Genomic DNA, 19,214 nt, shown 5'->3' on the forward strand with positions numbered 1-19,214 from the left:
AGATGTCCACCTGTTTAAAAGTAATGAGAACAAGTAGAAAAATTTTTGGAAAAAAAAACTTGAAATAATTCTGCTTGTTAAAAAAGAAATCTAATTTAGAGAGAATGAGATGTTTTAAAGAAAGTACTTTCTTAAAGGCAGGTGAGAACATGATCACATGAACATGACTTTTCAGACATTTCCTGGCTTTCGCTAGGCTGCCCGTTCTGTTCCCCAGCACACCACACGATGGTTCATCCGCTTCCAGGCGAGCTCAGAGAACTCCACGAACCTGGCAGGTAAGGCATCAGCATTTCTATGAAGCCATGGGCAACCCATTCGCTGCGTCACAGCGCATCCTCTTTAGCTCTGCTCTCTGAAGTCAGGCAAGGTGAACTGTGCAATGGACACATTCAAGGGAGAGGTTTAATAAGGTGAGACAAGCAAACCAGCCCTACTGCAGAGACTGCTTTTCCACAAGGTCCTATATTTAACTGCAGTAAAAGTATTAGTCAAATCTAAATCTTGCTACCTTTAAGCCTAAAGGGAACAAAAGCACTAAATACTAAAAAGGTATTTCAAAAAATTCAATGGCAGATCTTAAAAAAAAAATCTAGAATCTCCTTCTTAACGAAATTTACGAATCATTATTAAAATAACATGTAACACTGGTCACATCTTTTACCTTCTTATGTTTGACTTTGAATTTTTGGTTCAAATTTGACATAGTTATTACTTTGCTTGAAATACAGAAACGAAATGAATATAAACATCCCACAAATGAGTGATCAGGAGAAAATGAGTTTTGTTAATGATTTATTCTGGGCAATAAAATCAAAACCTGTTATTTTAATTGATTAAGTCATAAAGAGTTCCTGGAGAAGTCAGATCTTGCTATTTGCACAGTCAGACAATTTCTGCTAATCCAGCAGTACTTAGCAAATTCACATGTGGTTAGCTTGTCTTGCCATAGCTGTATATCACATTTCTGTGCTGCAAGCTGTGCAAAAAAAATCAATATGCCAAGTTTAACAAAAGGACAGGAAACATGATGTTCTCCTATATTTTCAATGAACCTCAAATGACTCTGCTGTTCATACTCAGTACAATTTATGGCAGAGAAATGTATTCTTCAATGAAAAAACCTACAATGGAATGAATTATATAAATTCAGAGCTGAAGTTCTGCCTTATTCCATAATAACAATTTATTTAGGAGATTCTGACATTCTGATTCAATGTGCACAGTACACTCAGCCATTCACAAGGCATATTTTTTTCTTGATGAAGGCTAAAGTATATTCTTTAGACCAAAGAAAGATATACTGTTCTATTTATGGTAATACTTTGATATACGTGTTTAATTTAGATTTTGGAGACCTTTTCAAATGTCTCTTTTCACATGTGAAACCTAGGATGAGATGGTATCTATTAAAGCAAATGCTTTAAATTTTAACACTAAGAAAAAAAAATCCCAGTGGATACTGAGCTGCTGCATTGGTTAATTGCTTCTAGATTTTTACATACAGTATTCTTTTACTACTGCAGAAGTACATTATGTGTGGAAGTAGATTAGGATGAAAATGTTAAGAATGAGGTAGGAGTGGTCATGGCCAGTAGGTCATCACAGAGCAGTGCCACTTCTGCCTTCTCAAGGCAGCGATGTGGAACTAAGTGTGGAGAAACCACCAGGAAGTTGGAGGTCAGCCAGATGATTCAGAAGTGTTGCCGCAGTTGCCATTTTTGTTTCTAAAGTAAAAGGAGGATTGGCATTTGGAATCTTCCAAAGGGACATGCACATAGAAAAATAAGAAAGCTAAGTAATCCACATACACAGGGGAATTCACTTAAACATATGGGAAATTCTTTAGTAATTTTTCTCCATTCCAATGAGCAGCAGTAAATGGATTAATGGCACTTAGCTGGGGAGAGCATGTTAGTGATCAGTGTTGAAGGTTTAACTGTTATATAAAAAACTCAGAATCCCACTTATGTCTAACTTCTATTACTGTGTTATTTATAAGACAATTTTTCATTTATAGATTAATATACCATTTAAAAGAGGATAGGCACAATTAGAAAATAACTATGTAATGATTCTAAGTGTTGAATAATATTAGTGCTGCTATAAATGATCATTTCAGTATAATTTAAATTCTTATTTCAAAATAGAGGCTACAGCATGGCTCAGAACAGTGATAAGAAGCTTTTGTATGGCTATTGAGAAAACCTAGAATACCAGAGCTTGGAAAAAAAGATACCAAGGCACACAAATAGTAATGACATGGTTATTAAAGTAGACTCTTTAAAGTCTGCTACCTCAATTAATGGTCACATATAAACCCCCAGTTAGTTGTATGGCCCTACTATATAATTTACACCCAGGAAATGAGAGAGTTAACATTTTTGGAAAATGCTTAGTTATTTTAACAACAACAAAAAAGGGTCTATGCATTTTATTTTTGGGGAGTGGTTTATTACTGCGAAAAACTGCCTAAACATGTTACTGAGTTTATGCTAAAGTAGCAATTCAAATTATTTTTCCACATTTTTCATCTTTATAGATTTTATATTTCCTAACTTTTTTCTCATGTTTCTAAAGGCTCTTTGGCAGTACTGCTTTTCTTTTTACTGGAAAACATCTATTAATGAGATTTCTCTATCACTTTATTGCCAATAGATCAAATCTACGGATTCACTTCTTAAAGTCAATGCCTGGTCTCTCTTCTCAAGGCAACACTGCCATTTCCCTCTTGGTTGTCTTCCTTAGACATGGATCATTTCCTTACACTCACATGGAGGGGTTCGCCTCCACTTTCTGGAGCACCACTTCACTTCTCCAGCATCGGTGGTGTCCTCACTTCTTACCCTTCACAGGAGATTTTCCTGTAATTTCTATACACCTCAAAATGTTGGGAGCTTCCTGAGTTTCCTACCATGACTGGTATCTATAAGAATCAACCAGGTGTTGCAAGCTGAAACATTTGGAGTGTTTGAATTCTTAGGTCATGCAGTGCATATCTAATTCAGTTTGAATTAAGGCATTAGAAGAGAATCTCAGAGCTGGAAAGGATCTTGGAAATCATCTACCTAACCGTCTAATATTTAAAATGATGAGCGATCCAGAGAAGTTCAATAACTGGCCCAAAGCGACGTATTGGTTAGTGACTCTCATCATTCCTTACTCACATTGAGCCTTTTTAGTACCCTACAATTACTATGCTCCTCAAAACAGAATTGGGGACAGCCATCATTAATTAGTAAATTTCCTACAGGAAAGGTTCCTATCACTTTCAATTAACACCTTCTTTCTGTTTCTACGGCTAAACCTTACTTGCACTTTTCCAATGTATCTTAGCCTGACCCCTGGGTCTTTTTCCTCCACGGTTCTTCCTTTCTGACCTAGCTGTTAAAAGATGCGAGCAAAGGCTACCTTGTCCACAAGCCACACCATTTCCTGGTAGAAACTTTAGTCATCTTTCCCAAGTCAAACTGAACCTTTCAAACTGTCCATCTCTGATTATCTCCAATAAACTCAAGGCTTAGCTGCTCCCTTTCCTGGCTGTTTGCTCCCTTCCTCTAAGTGGTGCAGGCAGATATAAAGTCCTTTGGTTCCTATCTCTAGCCCTCGGGAAATCCATTTGGGTTCCCACTCTTTAAAAAAAGCTTCCTTTCCCTTTCTCTTACGTTTTCCTGAGAGTTTTCGGGTAGGTTCCTTTCTCTCCCAGCCTGGAGAAGATGTGCACTGTTTTGCTATTTACTCTCACCTAGTAGGCCATCATGCCTTTTCCTTTTCAAACATCTACAAGATACCCATATTGTTTCTGAAATCCATCTAATTACCGAATAGCAGTCAATAGCCACATGCTATTGCCATCACTTAATCTTCAACTCTATTTCCTCACATCTTTTAATTTTAGAAACATAGAGCCCTACAATTGAAATAGATATTAAAGATTCTTGAGTCTAATCCTTACCAAATGTAAGAATTCCTTCTATCAGATTCTTGAAAAGTGGTCACTGAGCCTTTACTTGAATGCTTCGAAAGACGGAAGGCTCACTAGTTTACAATGCAGACCATTCCACTTCTCAATCCATACAATTATTAGATGGAGCTCATTTAATTTCCATAATCCACAGGCAGAGTCCTTGTCACAAAGCATGCAGAACATCACACATGGCTCAGGGCTGAGAAGAGCCATATCGTTAAGTCTCCCGTGAGTTCCTCTGGTGCCATAATTGAAGCCCTGGATGCCAGCTGCTAGATTCAAGGGCAGCTCCTCCCTGCGCCCAGCCCTGTGGTACTGAGTACCAACCAGCAACTGTACCAAATTACTCAAGGGAAGTAATTTCAAATTTTTATCTGGGCCAGTAAAAGAAAAACTGAAAATCTCCAGCTGACGCTGGCTCTACAGTTCTCAAGAGCCTGGCCCCTGCATACCATTTGAGTACCTGCGATCAGGCACCTACTTAGCTCTGAGTACAGGACAAGCTCCAACTCTAACATACTAACTTTCATACAGCTAAAAACCACGAAACTTTCTTTTATTAAAGAAAGCATGTGCTTCCAAGGATTACATTTCAAGCAATTACAATGGACAATCCATGTTTTATATTTCATTCCTTTTAACTTTTTAATTTGTCACTTTGTGATGCCTAATTAAAGTGGCAGGAGTACACAGTCTTACCTATGTGGGCACATTACACTTCAGAACGAAACGTAATGAAGAACATTGTGTGTTTAATGTGAACGTAGCCTAAGGCCCTGTGGTAAAAGGCATAATTCTGGGAAAAGTAAGTAAATAAATAATAAATATGGCCTATTTTTTAGTGGTAAAATCTTGAAATTAAGCAAATACGCTAACTGCCAAGACTGGTTTAACTTTGAGGTTGGTTTAAAGGGCAGTTTTAAATTTGATAGGTTTGGAAAAGGGGAAGGTGGGAAGCGGAGGGTGGAACCTAGCGAGGCAGCTCTGTAAGATGAATTACTATTAGGGTGAAGCGGCTGGCTACAGTAATAGCTGGAAACCATAAGTGTTACAGGCTTTGAAGTCAGTTCAGCTTTGATGTCTTACTCTCATAGCTAATCATAAGATAGTATGGGAGAGGGGAAAAAAAAAAAGACTTTGCAATACTGTCCTTGGTGTCATTGCTCAGGAAATCCTAGCATGAAAGAATATTGGTGTCTGTGTGAACTTTTAAGTAGCACTGGTCTGCTCTTTATTTTAAAAAATTTTAAATCACTGATGCAATAATTAAAATTACTTGTTAGTTTGGTTGCATGGACATGGATATGCAAAAATTCTTAAATTTGCTACTAGAAAATGTCAACCAATCAATAAGGAAAAATGTATTAATGATGATTTGAGGTTGTCACTATGCTCTAAGTATTACTTATATTTTCCCAGCCTTGAGGAACTTATCACTGAGGACCGACAACCCTGCCTGGAAGGAGCCTTAGACATCAGCTAGTACAAGGCTGAAGCCCAGAGAAGCTGATGTTTTGGAAACAAAAGATGAAACTGCCGAGGACACCCATACATATTACTATTAAAATATCCAGTATTTTCTTTATATCAAGTAACTTTTTCTATTTGTCTACTCCTAAGCAATAACATCCATTAAATGGGTTTTGTGTGTTATTCATCTTTTTCTAATACGTATTAGAATAAACAAGTAACTACTCAAATAAAAAATGGTTCATGGGACTCAAGGAAAGACTATACCCTAATCATTTCTTGTGGCACTTAAATGAGAACTATAATTTTTAAGTCTGTACTCCTTAAGTATTTAGGTGTCCATGGGTCCAGTGACCTAGGATAAATTAAATTTTTTCTTTCCCACCTTAAAACTTTAAGTTATTAGAATCTGCCTCAGCTTACTTGATGAATAATAAATAATCTATAATTAAAAATTTCTATAAAGCATATGATAGTAATGATAGTCCAAGACCAAGGTAGTAACATAAAAAGTTGAAAGGGAAAAAGTTTCCTTTGACTCTTTCTTAATAGTGCTGTCTTACTGCCTATTGCTTTAGAAGAAAAAAAAAAGTGCGTGTAGCTTTTCTAGGTAGAAAGAAGCTACAGAAGCCATTTTACAGGCATGACTTTAATGGGAAAAGGAAAAGAATGATTAAAGTTCTACGACATTCCTCTTGTGTGTGTGTTGGTATCAAGTAATGAGACGACGAAGAATCCAAAGGCAGATGTTGGGAGAGAGGGGTTAACTACATCTCACGGAAACAAATGTTATTTCTCTGTTAAATTCTTATCCTTTAAGTGCATTAGAGTTGACTGTAAATATAAACAAAAGCCACTGGTGGGCAATTAAATTTGAAGAAGTGGCCCATAAAAAGTGGAATATTCAGTATGTATTAGAATCAGTTACACAACATCTGATTTAATAGTTAGATTTTAGGCATTCCTCTTATAATACATGTTAAATGGCCTCCACAAATCATATTCTGTAATGTAGCAAAATGACAATTCCAATGTAGTCTAAAGCTGGTAGGACAGGAACATTAAAGCAAATTAATCTGTAATCCTTTATCTACGTTAAAAGGTTGAAAATCTGCAGGCATTTATAGCAAGAATTTTAAAATGAATTTGCCATTCCCAAAGTCATCTCACTAGACAGGAAAGAGGGACTTGGCATGTGACCAATAAATTATGAGAGAGCAACACCTCGGGGTTAGAGGGCACTGATGACTTCAACAAATCTCACCAGCTAGGGCAACAGATTAGGCCAGGGGATAGGATGCCCTACAACCTTAACCTGTTAATACCTTTAAATTCTTAAGAATGACCTCTAGTCTGCTCTTTCATATTAGTTGTTAGTTACACTAATTACAGCTTAACCGGTATTGTTGGTACCAGTTTTTCCCTCAGAAGGCATGTAGAGAAAGGTTATCTCTAATAGCTTCAAATAACTTCAGCTAAATTCTGCTGTACACATTAGGAGCACTTACCTCCAGTTTTGAAAGGGTCTTTTATAGACATCAAAGGAAAGACACTAAAAGCAATGTGTGTTTGTGGATTCTATAAAGCATTTCATATAGGAAGCTGTAAAAATAAGAACAGTAACTTCTCCTGTGACTAGAACTTTAGAATAGTTTAAAACAAGGTAATTTATTTTTTATGTTTATTTTTAACATATAGGGGCTGGTGATATCAAATATAAGGAGCTAGTTATACCTTAACCGTGCAAGTGAAGTAAAAATACTTAGCCCATGAAATTCCCTCAAAATTTATGGTTTTTAGAAAGGGATAATGAAAATTCTATCATGATCTTTTAGAACCGTTTTAAGTTCAACATTTACATTGATGTTAACCTAACATTAGGTGGAACTGTGCAGAGATTCCAAGCCCATTTACGAAGATTCAAATACCATCTGTGAAGTTGCAGTAAATTACTGTGTAACATTAATCTTTAAACCAGGCACTAAATCAGAATAGAAACATACCAAAGAGATTTAAAGCAAGAGAATCATAACTGAATTATCGAGATTAATGTATATAGTTTTACATATAACAGTTGCAGGTTCTCAATATCACATTGTTTTTGCTTTGAATGAAACATATAAAATTACTTCTACATCTTCAAAATAAGTTATTAATATCTAAGTGACACCAGTGTCAAAGATCTGTGGAAATGATGGCTGAAGGGTGTTGTTAATCTCCGTGTGAGTTAAGAAATACAATGGCAAAATTCTGAATATATAAAATAGACACAATAGGGGGTGATTATTAATGTTACAGAAAGAAACTTTATTTTACAAAAGGAAATCTTTAAACCAAACTTTTTGTTCTTAAAAGATGATGACCAAGAGAATTTTGACTTAAATAAAACTCTTTGGGAAAATGAAGATGGATAATTAGAGTACTATGTGTTATCAAATCCAAAATGTCACTAATTTTCAGATTCTTCATTACTCCATCACTTAGAAAGAAAAAACATTGCCAATTTAGCTACGACATAATGCTTCTTTTATCATGCTGACTGTAAGATATATTCAAACTTTAGGTAGTTAAAATTCTATCTTGTAAACAATGAAGTATAATATTTTACAATAATTGACTTGTCTATCAATATATTTAATAAATAAGTTGTTTTTGGAGAGCAATTCAATTCTGAAATATAGTCACTGGATGATATAAAATAATATTATTGTATATAGAACACTGAGAGGAAACTGACCATATATTTTCTATCATCTCTGAGGACAGAAGAGGAGGAAGAGCAGCTGATACATTAGTGATTTCAGTTTCCTTGACTAATTTATTGATTAACTAATGGCCCCACTTCATCCCGCCAAGGATTTATGGAAGATAACGTGATCACGTGCAATAAAATAATTAGGGAAATAAGAAATAGAAAACAAGAACTTGGGAAAAGAACAAAAACAGATTGTAAGAAACTATGTTATTTTGATTAGATATAGAAATAATTTATGAATAACAATATAGGTCCTAGATTTTATTTTTTTACTATAATTTTTAAAAAGTAAAGCATAATGTTATCTGTAAGAGTTGAGGGACACTTTTGCCTTAAGTATAGGGCCCTGATAATCCCAAAGAATTCCTATAAAACAGATTATTACAATCTACTATTAAGTGTGGAAAGATAGATACCAAATGAAAGTATGGCCAAGAGAGAGATTAAATGCTGGGGAGAAAAATGACTCCAAAATATCAGTAGCTCTCTCTTGAAAACATTAATTTGGTTGTACTAAAAGATAAAGTAGGATTAATAGGAAGACTAGTGGACTAGTGGACTAAGTCTGTGTATGTTCAAATGTTAAAACTGGTCTATGGTACAGATGCTATTAAGCTATCTCAGGATATCGGTGGGTACTGACTGGAATGAATGCTACTGCAAGTAGGCTCTCCACATAGTGGGCCTCACTCAGGCTTCATGCAGTCCTCAGTAAACACAGCAAAAACCCACCCATGATACTGTGTGAACATTATATATATACTTATTTATATTTATCTTTAATACTGAATGTATTGCGGATGCTCCCCTTTTTTCCCCATTGACCTTCCTCCTCCCCCCTTCTGCCCCCTCCTCAGGCTTTCACTGCACTATTGTCTGTGTCTACGAGTTACACATATATGCATATAAGTTCTTTGGTTAATCTCTTCCCCCACCTCCTTACCTCTGAGATTTGTCAATCTGTTGCATGCTCCCATGTCTCTGGATCTATTCTGTTTGTCAGTTTATTTTGTTCACTCAGTTCCACATATGAGTGAGATCATGTGATATTTGTCTTTCTCTGACTGGCTTATTTTGCTTAGCATAATACTCTCCAGGTCCCTCCATTTAGATGTATACCAGAATCATGAACTTGAATAACAGTCTGCTGATGGATCAGTTCAAGTGTTTAACATGTAGGATCTTCTTGTATTTCGTCATCCCACATTTTCTGTCCTCTCTGTATCAGATAACATAAGCATCTGATTGTGGCACGTACATTGTTTTCCGAGAAACCGACACAAGAACAGCTGTGGTAGACATGTCCAAAACCCTTCTCTGAGGAAGCACTTCTCTTTGGCTCACATAGTCCTCTTTGGGCTATGGATTGCACTGCCATGCTCCAGCCCCAAACACCCTCCTTGATACGGCTGGCCCAGGCTGGCCAATCACAGCCATTCAATCTCTCTGGCTTCAGTGACTAGTTCAGGGACCATCACTGTACTAAAGCAGGGCCAATCTTTTCACGAAGATTCTCATTGGGATGCTAGAGCTTTTTCTCTGGGATAATGCTGAATAGAAGATGCCACAGCTGCTTGTAGCTACACTCCCTGCCTGTGCGAAGAAATCCCCAAATGCAAGAAAGAAAGAATGAGGCCAGTAGGCCAAAAAAGTAAAGAAGGAGATGGAGGGAGAGTCCTGATGACAGAGTTTGAGCCCCAGTACCTAGCAGTACCAGTAGTTTTTCCATTAACACGAATCAATAAATTACTTTTCTTTTATTAGTAGCTTGAATTGGACATATGTAACTTACAATGAAGAGAGTCTATTCATTGTAAAGCGTAGATTGTATTCTCTTTTTTTCCCAACTTTTCAAAAACGTGAGACTGATATTCATGCATGCATATTTGACTCTGTCAAATAACTGTACAGTGGTGGCATTTAAAAAAATGTTAGCATGTGTTTAAAGGCAAGATGTTTCTGGATTATCCATGTAAGTGATACAGATAACTAAAAAGGGCAGGTAATCTAAGGTAATTCATATTCAATTTTCCAATACTTAAAATAATGAAGGAAGGGGGGTGGTGGGAGAAAAGAAGGAAGTTATTGTCCTGCTTATGTTTTTCTAGGCACAATTAAAAGTGGCTTGCATTTGCTGAGAACACAGAAGTTTGGTATTGGGAAAAAGTGGCACAGAAACACTGGGAAATGAGGGAAAGTGAGCCCAGAGTCATGGCTTTGTTGTAGAGAGTGCCCCAAATAAACAGTCCGCTCATCAACAGTTGGGAGCTAGGAATAGCTATTTCTCTTGGGTAAGAAAGCAGAAGTCATTGGACAAAAAATGCTTTTCCAGAATGAACTTTCATTAAACTATTCAAACCACTTTAACTGACAGGAAAGTAAGTGTCACCTGGCATGATGATTCGTATGAGCTGTATCCCACCTCAAGTTGAGTTATAAAGAACTCCAATAAAAATACCCGTGTTCTCAGAATAATGACCTATCCTCCACTTCCTGAATATCCTTATTAAATCCCCAAATGGTTAACTTTTAGAAACGTTAAGTTATTAGGCTATGCACCTTCTGGCCATTCTCTGTTGGTGCTAAGGGTATGAGAAGGCAGCTGCCCATTGGAATGCATCGAACGTGAGTCTGCTCAAAGTTAGCCACCTAACAACGGTTTCATTATATGTACTTTGGGGATTTTCAGAAATAATATATATTAATAAGAAATAAATCCATCAATGCTGGATCCTAATAGGCTTTCTGGCCTGCCTTCAAAACAAAATTTGTCTGCTGAAATAACTTATGCTAAAAAGTGTCACTCAGTAATTAAAGACAAAGCATGCGTGTCAAGACTCATGCATTTACTGATGGCTTCTGACACTGGTGAATCTGCATGCTTAGGAAAAAAATGTAATCTTCAAATTCTACGTTGATACTAACGATTCATTTAAGAAAGTTTTATAAGGATTACCATATTTGTTAAAGCATTTCAAGATTCACGGCTGGAAGCAACAATGAACTTAATAACTAAAGAGTATAGGTTTTTAATTTTACAAAAAAGAGCATTATTAAGCACGAGACTGTTCTTTATGCCTAAGTAATTTTCAATAATCCTTATGAGGTTTTTTTCTGTTCTTAGAATGACTCTGTACAGGACTATTTTAGTCATCCTTATTTCTCATGAGAATAAAACAGATGAATTAATTACTTGTCTAGTTGCTTGTTTGGTGCACAAATACACTGATCTCTCTTCTACCTCCAGTATCACACCAGGCATCTCCTGTGTCCTGAGCCACAGGCAGAGACAGCATGACTGTCTGTGTTCCATGACAGTCAACGGGCTTTCTAACCAGACATTGTTTTTTGCAAACAAAGGCAACTAGGCTACTACTTATGACATCTTTGGTGCTTGGTGTTTTTTTCAATTATTAAACCCTTCTGAGTGTTTCTTATGATACTGTAATAAACTTAAAGGAACTGATTAACAACTTTTTATCGAAAGCCTGGTGGAGACAACCGACTCTTGAGAAGAATAGGGCAATGGATCTGCTACGCACTGACAGCATTAGCTCTGCTGATGTGCCCAGGCAAACCATCAGGAAGCTTTATGCAGTACAGAACTATTACAGCTCCTGCAGAAAGGCCTCCAGAGTCTTAGATCTTACTACAGTGGCACCTCGGTTTTCAAACGTCTCCGTTGACGAGCATTTTGGTTTACGAACACCGTAAAGTGGGAAGGAAATGCTCTGGTTTTCGAACACGCCTTGGAAGTGGAACCTGCCACAGGGCTTCCGCTGAGGGCAGGATCCTGAGGCCCAGCTGTCGGCTGTGGACCCCTCGGTTATCGAAGCTTTCAGAACTCGAAGGGTCTTCCGGAGCAGATTACATTAGAAAACTGAGGTACCACTGTATTAAGATGCAGGCTGTCATTAGTCAATGTACGAAACAGCCACATGAAGAGTGATTTTGTGCCTTATATGACAACAACGTCAACAAAAGTACTACAATTAAATTATCGTGTTGTTCAATGTCTCCTTATGATTGATATATTAATCTTTACATTTAATGATAAGAAGATATTTCTCCTAATGCATTCTGTAAGACTCGTGTAATTGGGTTCATGTGCTGAGAACTGTAACTTCTTTGCTGTGGCTGTCAGGATTTCAACCATCACATTTAACTCTCAATTGCACAGCCCAGATTTTCACTCAAAACAAACTCCTTTCACTTTTCCTCCTATTTCCGACTTTTGTTCTTCCCTCTCTCTCTCTCTCCTCAGCTTAACTCCTAATCATCCTTCAAGTCTTAGCTCAAGTTGTCCCTGCTCTTAAGAATGTTCCCAGACATCGCTCTGAGTCATGTGCTCCTTTCTCGGTACCTTTCTTCTACCCGCTCCTCTCACACTGCCCACTTGGTGAGGGGATCCCTGGTTTCTCACTTCTTTCCGCTATTCAACCTATCTGTTCTTCATCTAATTCCGAATCCTCAGCGCCTAGCCCTTAACAGGTGCTTAGCAGATATTCGATCACTGAGGAAGTACAGAGGTATAACACTATTGCTTGTCAGAATGTGAGAAGTGGAGCCTGGAGGGAGAGGAGGACTGGTTTGAGGCCACAGCAAGGAGGCCTGGGAGATGGTTAAAAGCTGCTTTTATCCTTTTGCTTGCCATGCTCCAGTGTATTACCTTTGATCTATATTGCTCATATTTTGCATAATGTATTTAAAATATGAATATTAGTATATACATGCACGTGTGTTTTTAATCCTCACCTGAGGATATGTTTTTATTGACTTTAGAGAGGCAGGAAGGAAGGGGGGGGAGAGAGAGAGAGAGAGAGAGAAACAAACACTGATATGAAAGAGAAACATCAATCAGTTGCCTACCACATGAGCCCCGACCCAGGATCGAACCTGAAACCCAGGTATGTGCCCTGAATGGGAATCAGATCTACAGCATTTTGGTGCATAGGACAACTCTCCAACCAACTGAGCTACCAGGACATGACTACATGTGTACATGTTTTTGAAAAACAAGCGAGAAACCAGACTACTGCTCTATTTATACTTTCAAAATTTAATAATATTTGCAAGAATGTTAGCAGTATAAGAATATGCATAGTCAGACAATGTAATTAAATGTATATGCATATTTGTGTTCAGGACAGATGGGAGTTTTATAGGTGAGTCAATAAATGCATCTGGAGGTAAACATGCTAAAGATTTATAAGATGTTCCACTGAGTAAATGAAATCATTATTGTCCTCATTAAAACAATGATAGAAAATCTATACTTGCTTTTAGTAGAAAGTGGTATTTCATTTGTGTGGTTTTATTTCAACTGCAGTATCACTGGATCAACTGTGAGAAAATATTTAAATCTCACAAACTCAAGCACCTTCTGTTTCCTAAATGTTCACATAGTGTATATATGTGCACAGAGAATGTTCACCAAATAAATTGTTTACTGACTAATGCAAGGAACTCAGTTTAAAAATAAAAATGATACACTTTTTTATGGAGTGTGCCATTTCTGGAGATGCAAATAAAAAGAATAAAGATTCTTTCACTTCTCATTTAAAAGCATAATATTTTTGTTAATATTTTACTTAAAATTTCTTGGCCCAGAAGACAAAAATTTACTGCTTTAGATTAACTACTTTAATGATGTGACGTGGAAGCAGCAAAACATTCTTTCCTACCTATGGTGTTGGTGTGATTGCCTTTTCAGGAGAGAAAAGAGCACCACAATAAATCTTTGTATGGTAGGTCTGTTCCCGCCTCTTCTCTTCGGCTTGAATCTCAAAGGTAATACATATTTAGTGAGCAGAATGATGCCATAAAAGCATGTCTGAAATGAGGTAATCATTTATAATATTTGCATGCATTTAATGACTCATTATTACAGAAAAAATGATTTACATTTCATACACTGAGAAAACGTACTTGGTGTCTACTTAGGTTTAGCAATATTCTTAAAATTACTTGTGAAAACAATCAGTGTCTAAACACCTGCTATTAGCTGTTTCAGGTTGGCTTTTCATAAATATAACACCATCACAGTAAATTAAAGGCAAGTCACTTAACTGTTCAGTTACATTAGCTGGATGAAATCAGTGGCTGACAATGCTTAGCAGAAAGTGACAGGGCTTTCTCAATCCGTTTACATATCAATTTTTCTGGGCAAAGTAGGAATCATTATCTTTATCAAAATATCTAAAATTTTCTTCCTAAGATAATGCCTCTCAATGTCACTGATGAGAGTTCAACTGTTCTACTCCTAAATAGGTAGGAATAAGTAGGCACTGTAATTCTACAAGCCATGAAGTTACTGGTTGGGAGGGAAAAAATGTTATTTTTCTCGAAGTTGTCCTCGGAGGGAACCCTGGAGTGGTGACATTACCTAAGTGAGTGGCTTAGAGACAGGATGCAGATCTGGGGCTGTTTGACTCCATGGCTAATGTCCTTTCCAACCTAATACCTCCTTTACATATACTGATTCATTTGTACAAAAGAATACACAAGTCTGTCTTCCTACCCACCCCCCTAATCCCCAACACACAACTATATTTTCTTTATATCAGGAGTGGTAGGTTTTATGGATTGAATTGTGTCCCCTAGCTCTCCCAATGTATTTGCTGAAGTCCTAACCTTTCAGTGCTTTAAGATGTAGCTTTATTTGTAGATAGGGTCTTTACATAGGTAATCAAGTTAAAGTGAGATTTTTAGGGTAGACCCTAATCCAATATAACTGGTGTCCTTATAAAAGGGAGAAATTTGGAGACAGAGACATGCATAGAGGGAAGACAATGTAAATAGACAATAGAAGATGGCTATCCACAAATGAGGAGGGGGGCTTGGAACAGATCCCTACCTCACAGCCCTCAGAAAGAACCAACACTGTACATACCTTGACCTTGGACTGTGAATCTCCAGAACTGTGAGACAAAAAATGTCTGCTCTATGAGCTGCCCCAATCTATGGTACATTGTGATGGCAGCCCTGAAAAACTAATATAGTAGGCTTTGGACATAAATGCTACAGTGTGTGGACATTCAGTAAAGAAATAGTATGAATAAAGGCAAGATTGAGTCTGCATTTGAGAGAGACAACTGCAAGGAGATCAGAAAGGAAAGATTAAATGGGAGTCATAGTACGAGGACCAGTGTCACCCGACTCTCTCTTCCTATAATCTATATCCTTGTAGCTTCCATATTCAATCTGTGTGCATTGTTTTCTTCTTACTCACAGAGACTCACACAATTATTATAGGCTAGAAACAACTCCAGAGGTCATTCCTTTCAATTGTATAATGCTGTACAGATTTTCAAAAATCTTTATCTAAATCCTTCATCATATGTTCCCTTCCATAGTTGTCATTTGTCATAGTATGCATTTATTAATATATAATACAGTATTTAGTCTGAATTTGAAAGGCTTATGTAAGAAGTGATTCAGGGCCTTTACAGTATACTGAGCTAAAGATATCCAGAAAATTTAGAATACTAGGAATGACCTAGACAAGTATTGTATTAAGGAAAAACTCTTGAAAGTAAGGTGGCCAAGGGGAAGGTGTTCCATTAATTCTGAATTTGCAGATCTACACAGAGTCACGGTACCTTCTGAAAATGTGATGAAGGCTATCATCATCATCTTCAAAGAAAATGAACATATGTTGTACAAATGTACTATCTGGCTTATACTCTAAAGGTGTCCCGTGTCTTCAGGTTAGGAATACCTGCCTTGTCTAAAGAAAACAAGATAAAAGAAACAGCTGACAAAGAAACATTTTCAAAATGATGGTGAAATCCTAGGAAGTGGTTGGAATTTATGCTTTTAATTGAGGTGGGGGGCAACCTGGCAAATATGAAGACTTTGGACTGTTGTTTGGCATCTGTCTCTATTAACTACCCCACTGAAATAGTTGACACTAGAGGTACCAGTGGCACAGTTGTTAGTGACATGGTGTATCTTACTTGATTTCTTATGTTACTTGATCTCTGTATATTTGACATTGTTAACCACAGACACCACACTTGGTTTTCTCCCAACTCTAAGGGTGGTTCCGTCTCAGTTTTGAGGGATCTTATTATCAATCTTAAATCTCTGAAAAGTCTGAAAAAATTTTAAATATCAAGGTTTCCTAAAGGTCTAGCCTTTTCTCTTTCACAGTCAAGATTACCAGTGATGGAAAACCTTATTTTAAACTGTGTGAAGGCTGAGTAGTGACACATATCAGCACTCGCCTAAGCAGAGGCACAGCAGCTGTGTGAACGATGCAGCTGTACATGTGCCGAGGCTGAGCCTGGGAGCTGCTCCCTGACACACAGAGCCATTACCATTTCTCCAAATCTGCAGGGGCTGCAGAATTCAAGGAGCAGCGTGGGTCACGGCCTCCTAACGGCTTTTAGGAGCTGAATGTTCATAGCACAACACAGTCATTCATCCTAGAAATAAGCACTGCCTGGCCCTCTACAGAAACATCTCCCTTCCAAGGCTTCCCAGAAGGGCTGTCTAGGCAAAGAAAGGAATGGGGTTGGTGCTGTGTGACATTTAGTAGGATAGTCCAAGAGTAAGTGATTAGTCACCTATTAAATCTAAGGCCAAGCAATTGAAGTTTAGCTCCGTTTTCACTAACCTATGTGTAACATCAGTGCCCTTTCTTCAGACACAGAGAACAAGAAAAAACACACACACAACACATTGAAAGAAATCAGAAGAAACTAGAAAAAAGTAAGTAATAAAAAAGCTTGTTCTTTGAAAGTACCTGTAGATGACTTCTTTGTAAGACTGATTAAGAAAAGTAGAGAAAGGAAAAACTGACAAGATTATAAGCACAACAAACACACAAACTCAGATATAACATATAGTGACAGGTAAGTTATAAAACAATAAACATCACATGGGGGCATGGCACCAGATGTGAAAACACAGAGCCTGAATGGGATTTGCTTGGTATCTGATGACCAAAACTGACCGGTGTAGAAGCAGAAAGCTGGAAAAGACCAATTTCATATAAGAGGCTGGAAAAGCAATTTCAGATTTACCATCATAAAAGCCACCAGGGAATGCTGGATTAACTATCAGAAATATACTTTAAAAAGCCCATGAGCTGGAAAGAAAGGGAAACTCCCAGGAGATAAACCAAATGGAGCTCAAAACCAGAGAAGTAAGCTGGAGCTGAGCACTGTGGTCCAGGACGCCCATCTCAGCGACAAAGGGGTCTGAAATACAACGACTGTGGCAGGACGGAGACCAGCCTGTGGGGCTACATGAGGCGGGGAGCCGGACTGAGCCCCTCGCTTCCAGCTGGGGGCTCTAAATGAAAAGGTGGATTGAAAACGCACGCGCATCTTCCAAGGAGAGGAGAGGAACGCGGGTGTTTCCCAAGGACCCCACTCCCCGCGGGCTCTGCGCTCCCGCTCCGTCCTCGGACGGCGCCCCGAGGGCAACCACCGCCCGGGCCCCGTGGGCTTAGGTGCGGTGCTGCTGTGCCTGGCAGGGATGCGTGCTCAAAGTCTTCTGGGCGCGGGTTTTGCAGTCAACACTGTGCTTAGAAACACCACACCCCATGCTTACGAAAAACCGTAAGGAAGACGAGCCACAATTAGTTTTCAGTGAATGAAACAAGAATCAAAATATCCAAGACCATCTATGTATTGTAATGTTCTTTAAAACCAACGCCAGGTAAAAAGGAAAACGCAAAGCAGCAACGAACTTGTTTCCCTCCCTAGGGTTTCAATGACTCCCGCCCCGCCCCGCCCCCACGTGTGTTCCTAACTCTTCTGACCGAATGCAGACCGTGATGCCGAAAGCCCCGGCGTGGCCCCCAGGACGGCAGGCCCTCAGCTGGGGAGCCTGGGGGGGCCCAGGGCGGCGCCCGGGGCAGGGCGCGGGGGCCCTCCCTCAGGGCCAGGGGCTGCGGGGTGCAGGGGCGTCAAGTAGGGTCCCCCAGAGCCCGGGGCGCCGAAACGGAGCCCCGAGGCGAGCGGAGGCGCACCCCGCCCCCGGGACGCGAGGCCCGGCAGCCTCGGCCTCGGGCGGGCGGAAACCGCCTGTGCGGCCGCGGTCGCGGAACCAGACGCGGACCAGGTCCCTCCGCAGGCGCAGCTGCCCGCGATGCGGCCGACCTCCTGCGGCGTGGGCTCCGGGCACCTGAGGGAGCACTGCTCCAGGCTGGTTCCGAGGCGCCTCTCCCTGGCTGCCCGCCTCCCCTGCTGAGCCTGCTGCAGGATCGCCTCCATCCTGCCCAGGCCCAGAAGGTTCCTGGTGTCCACCTCCTGCAGCCACATTTTCAGCAGCGGCCGCAGCTCCCACCTGTTGGCGAGGCTGAGCTGCTGGGCCTCGAAGCGGCAGATGGTCGTCTGGCTGAGCACCTTTCCAAAGAGGGCGCCCACGGCGAACCCCACGTCGGCCTGCGAGTACCCGAGGGTCATCCGCCTCTGCCGCAGCTCCTGGGCCAGCTGCTCCATCTCCTTCTCCACGGCCGCCACGTCTTCGGGCAGGGCCAACTTCGGGCCGCGCAAGGAGCCCCCCGGGGGGCTGTGGAACCAGGCCCCCGCCCGGCCAGCTCCGGCCCGGGGCTCGCAGAGCACCACCCCGCCCCGGAATCTGTATGGCGGGCAGCTCAGGGGCACCGCCCACACCTCGGGGCCCGGGAAGACCCCCATCTGGACCCCTGGCCGCACCACCAGGCTGCCAGGGGCCGCCTGAGCTCTCAGCCAAGCCGGAGTGTCAACGCGCACTGGCATCGGCCCTCTGGGCCCATCCGCACCGCTAACTGGCCGAGGGGACAAGTTGGAGGGCTTGGGTCCCGCCATGGGGCAAAACCGCACCCCAAGCAGGAAGTCTGGTAGGAACTGAAGGCTCTCGAGGCTCGGACGCCGCCTGCCCTCGAGCCCGCCCCCCGAGGGCAGACAGGGCGGTGCAGGGAGAGCGGCGGCCACGGGCTGTGCGACGGTGGGGACCTGGCAGACCCCCGGGGAATCCTTCCGTCTCCAGCGTCAAGGGAGTGACTCCTCTGCCCTGGACTTGCTTTCC

General features: G+C 40.2%; 2 protein-coding genes across 5 annotated transcripts in view; both read right to left on the reverse strand.

Moving 5' to 3' along the window:
• Positions 1-19,214, reverse strand: part of ARB2A (ARB2 cotranscriptional regulator A) — a 306,630-nt gene that overhangs the window by 72,705 nt on the left and 214,711 nt on the right. The window lies entirely within an intron of this gene.
• Positions 18,020-18,994, reverse strand: POU5F2 (POU domain class 5, transcription factor 2). Its single transcript, XM_087815030.1, is given in 3 exon segments — positions 18,020-18,167; positions 18,169-18,292; positions 18,295-18,994. Coding segments are annotated over 3 exon segments (972 nt in total).

The sequence above is a fragment of the Miniopterus natalensis genome, chromosome 3 (assembly GCF_054644295.1).
Source record: "Miniopterus natalensis isolate mMinNat1 chromosome 3, mMinNat1.hap1, whole genome shotgun sequence".
In the NCBI taxonomy this organism is placed as follows: domain Eukaryota; kingdom Metazoa; phylum Chordata; class Mammalia; order Chiroptera; family Miniopteridae; genus Miniopterus; species Miniopterus natalensis.